Here is a 1,550-nt window from a genome sequence, read left to right on the forward strand (position 1 = left end):
TTTTTTTTTAGATACGACATATCAGTACCATATATTTGTGTGATTTGGCACATTTTTAATCAAAACCAACTCTAAGCTGTTAAAATGGGAGATATGCTTCAAGTATCCCCGTGTCTTCCTCACTTGCTAGACTTTAGGCTAAATAAGATGATCACAGCCACTGCCAGCATCATCCCTACAGCGATTTCCTTCAGCCTGCCCAGTTTCATATCCTCATACAGCTCCTTCTTTTTCCTGATGAGCTCTTCTCTGCGCTGCCGGATCTCCTGCTCTCTCTTAAGTTGTTCTCCATAGTGTGATCTGATGAAGGTATCAAAGTCAAAGATGTTCTGCTGGGAGGCTCCAACAGAGGGAGAGTGTCGGGTTCTGCTCTGCTGTCCTGATGCTGGACTCTCTCTGCCGGCGGGTTCGCTGGTTCCCAGCAGGTCAGCTTGACTCAGGATCCCACGGTCGTATTTCCTCCTCAGAGCTTTATTACCCAGGACGCTGTACGCCTCGCTGATCTGCGAGAAGCTGAACGCGGCCTCCTCGCTCCCTGCGTTCTTGTCCGGGTGATATATGAAGGACTGTTTATAGTAAGCAGTCTTGATTTGTACGTGCGTGGCGGTCGAAGGAACTTCCAAAATATCATAATAAGCAGACTTTGACTTGTATAACGGACTGCCTTTATCATGTGTGCCACTATAAGCTCTGGTTAAAGACATAAACTGCCCTAAATAATCACTTGGAGGTCCATAAAGAGCATGACTGGACGGGAGAGGGAGTTTTCCATAAGTTCTCAAACACGAGTTCCTCCAGGAGGACATGTGAACTGCAGATGCCTTGGACTTCGATCCACGGCAGTCAGTCCATGTACTAACATTTCCAGAACTGAGGTCCAACCGCACTTTCACGCTGTTTGCATCTCCACCAGCACAGGTAAAGAGTGTGTTCACAGCCCCGCTTGGAGACTCCAGAGCTGCCGGTCTTTTAGCTGCTTGGACACGCTCATTTCCAATCTCACAGAGCTGTGGTGAATTTAGTAGAACTGCAACATAAGTTGCCGTTGGAACCAGTTTACAGTCTTTATCCAACTGCGAGAGATTTCGCGGTTTTAAAAGCTTGTAAGCCCCTCTCCCGAGCCGCAGCCTGACCTCCGCCATTGCGCAGGGATCGACTAAAGAAAGCTTCATCTGTTTCCGCGTACCGCAAGTCGACCAATCAGAATTGAGCTTCTTTGCCGGCTGAGTGAACTTTCACCAATGCTGTGCGAGAAGAATATTTCCAGGTAAGAGATTGGTGGGGCGTTCAGGTTGTTGTTTCATCATAATGATTACATAATAGACTGTGCAGAGGGTCATTCCTACTGGAGTTTGAAATGTTTGAACCTATTTTTGGGGGGTTATTTATTTATTTATAAAAAAAACAACCTAGTATAGGTCCAAGTATCAGGACATAAAGTGTATAGTAACCACTGATCTATATACAATGTTCTCTATTATAGATCAGTGATAGTAACTCAGTGGACACACTATCATTATTAGTATTATTATTGCAAATGAATCACTTTT

The 1,550-nt window shown here is 45.2% G+C and overlaps 1 protein-coding gene across 1 annotated transcript; it reads right to left on the reverse strand.

Moving 5' to 3' along the window:
- Nucleotides 1–6: 6 nt before the first annotated feature.
- On the reverse strand, nucleotides 7–1,234 carry LOC107577820 (dnaJ homolog subfamily C member 30-like). Its single transcript, XM_016263852.1, has one exon. It carries the CDS (start codon nucleotides 1,170–1,172, stop codon nucleotides 120–122), a length of 1,053 nt encoding a protein of 350 aa, XP_016119338.1. The 5' UTR covers nucleotides 1,173–1,234; the 3' UTR covers nucleotides 7–119.
- Between the last annotated feature and the right edge of the window lie 316 nt (nucleotides 1,235–1,550).

The sequence above is a fragment of the Sinocyclocheilus grahami genome, unplaced genomic scaffold (genome assembly GCF_001515645.1).
Source record: "Sinocyclocheilus grahami isolate Dianchi unplaced genomic scaffold, SAMN03320097.WGS_v1.1 scaffold7374.1, whole genome shotgun sequence".
NCBI classification, from domain to species: domain Eukaryota; kingdom Metazoa; phylum Chordata; class Actinopteri; order Cypriniformes; family Cyprinidae; genus Sinocyclocheilus; species Sinocyclocheilus grahami.

Bases quoted from the DNA above. Each gene is read 5' to 3' on its own strand.
- LOC107577820 (XM_016263852.1), bottom strand. From the start codon at position 1,172: ATGAAGCTTTCTTTAGTCGATCCCTGCGCAATGGCGGAGGTCAGGCTG.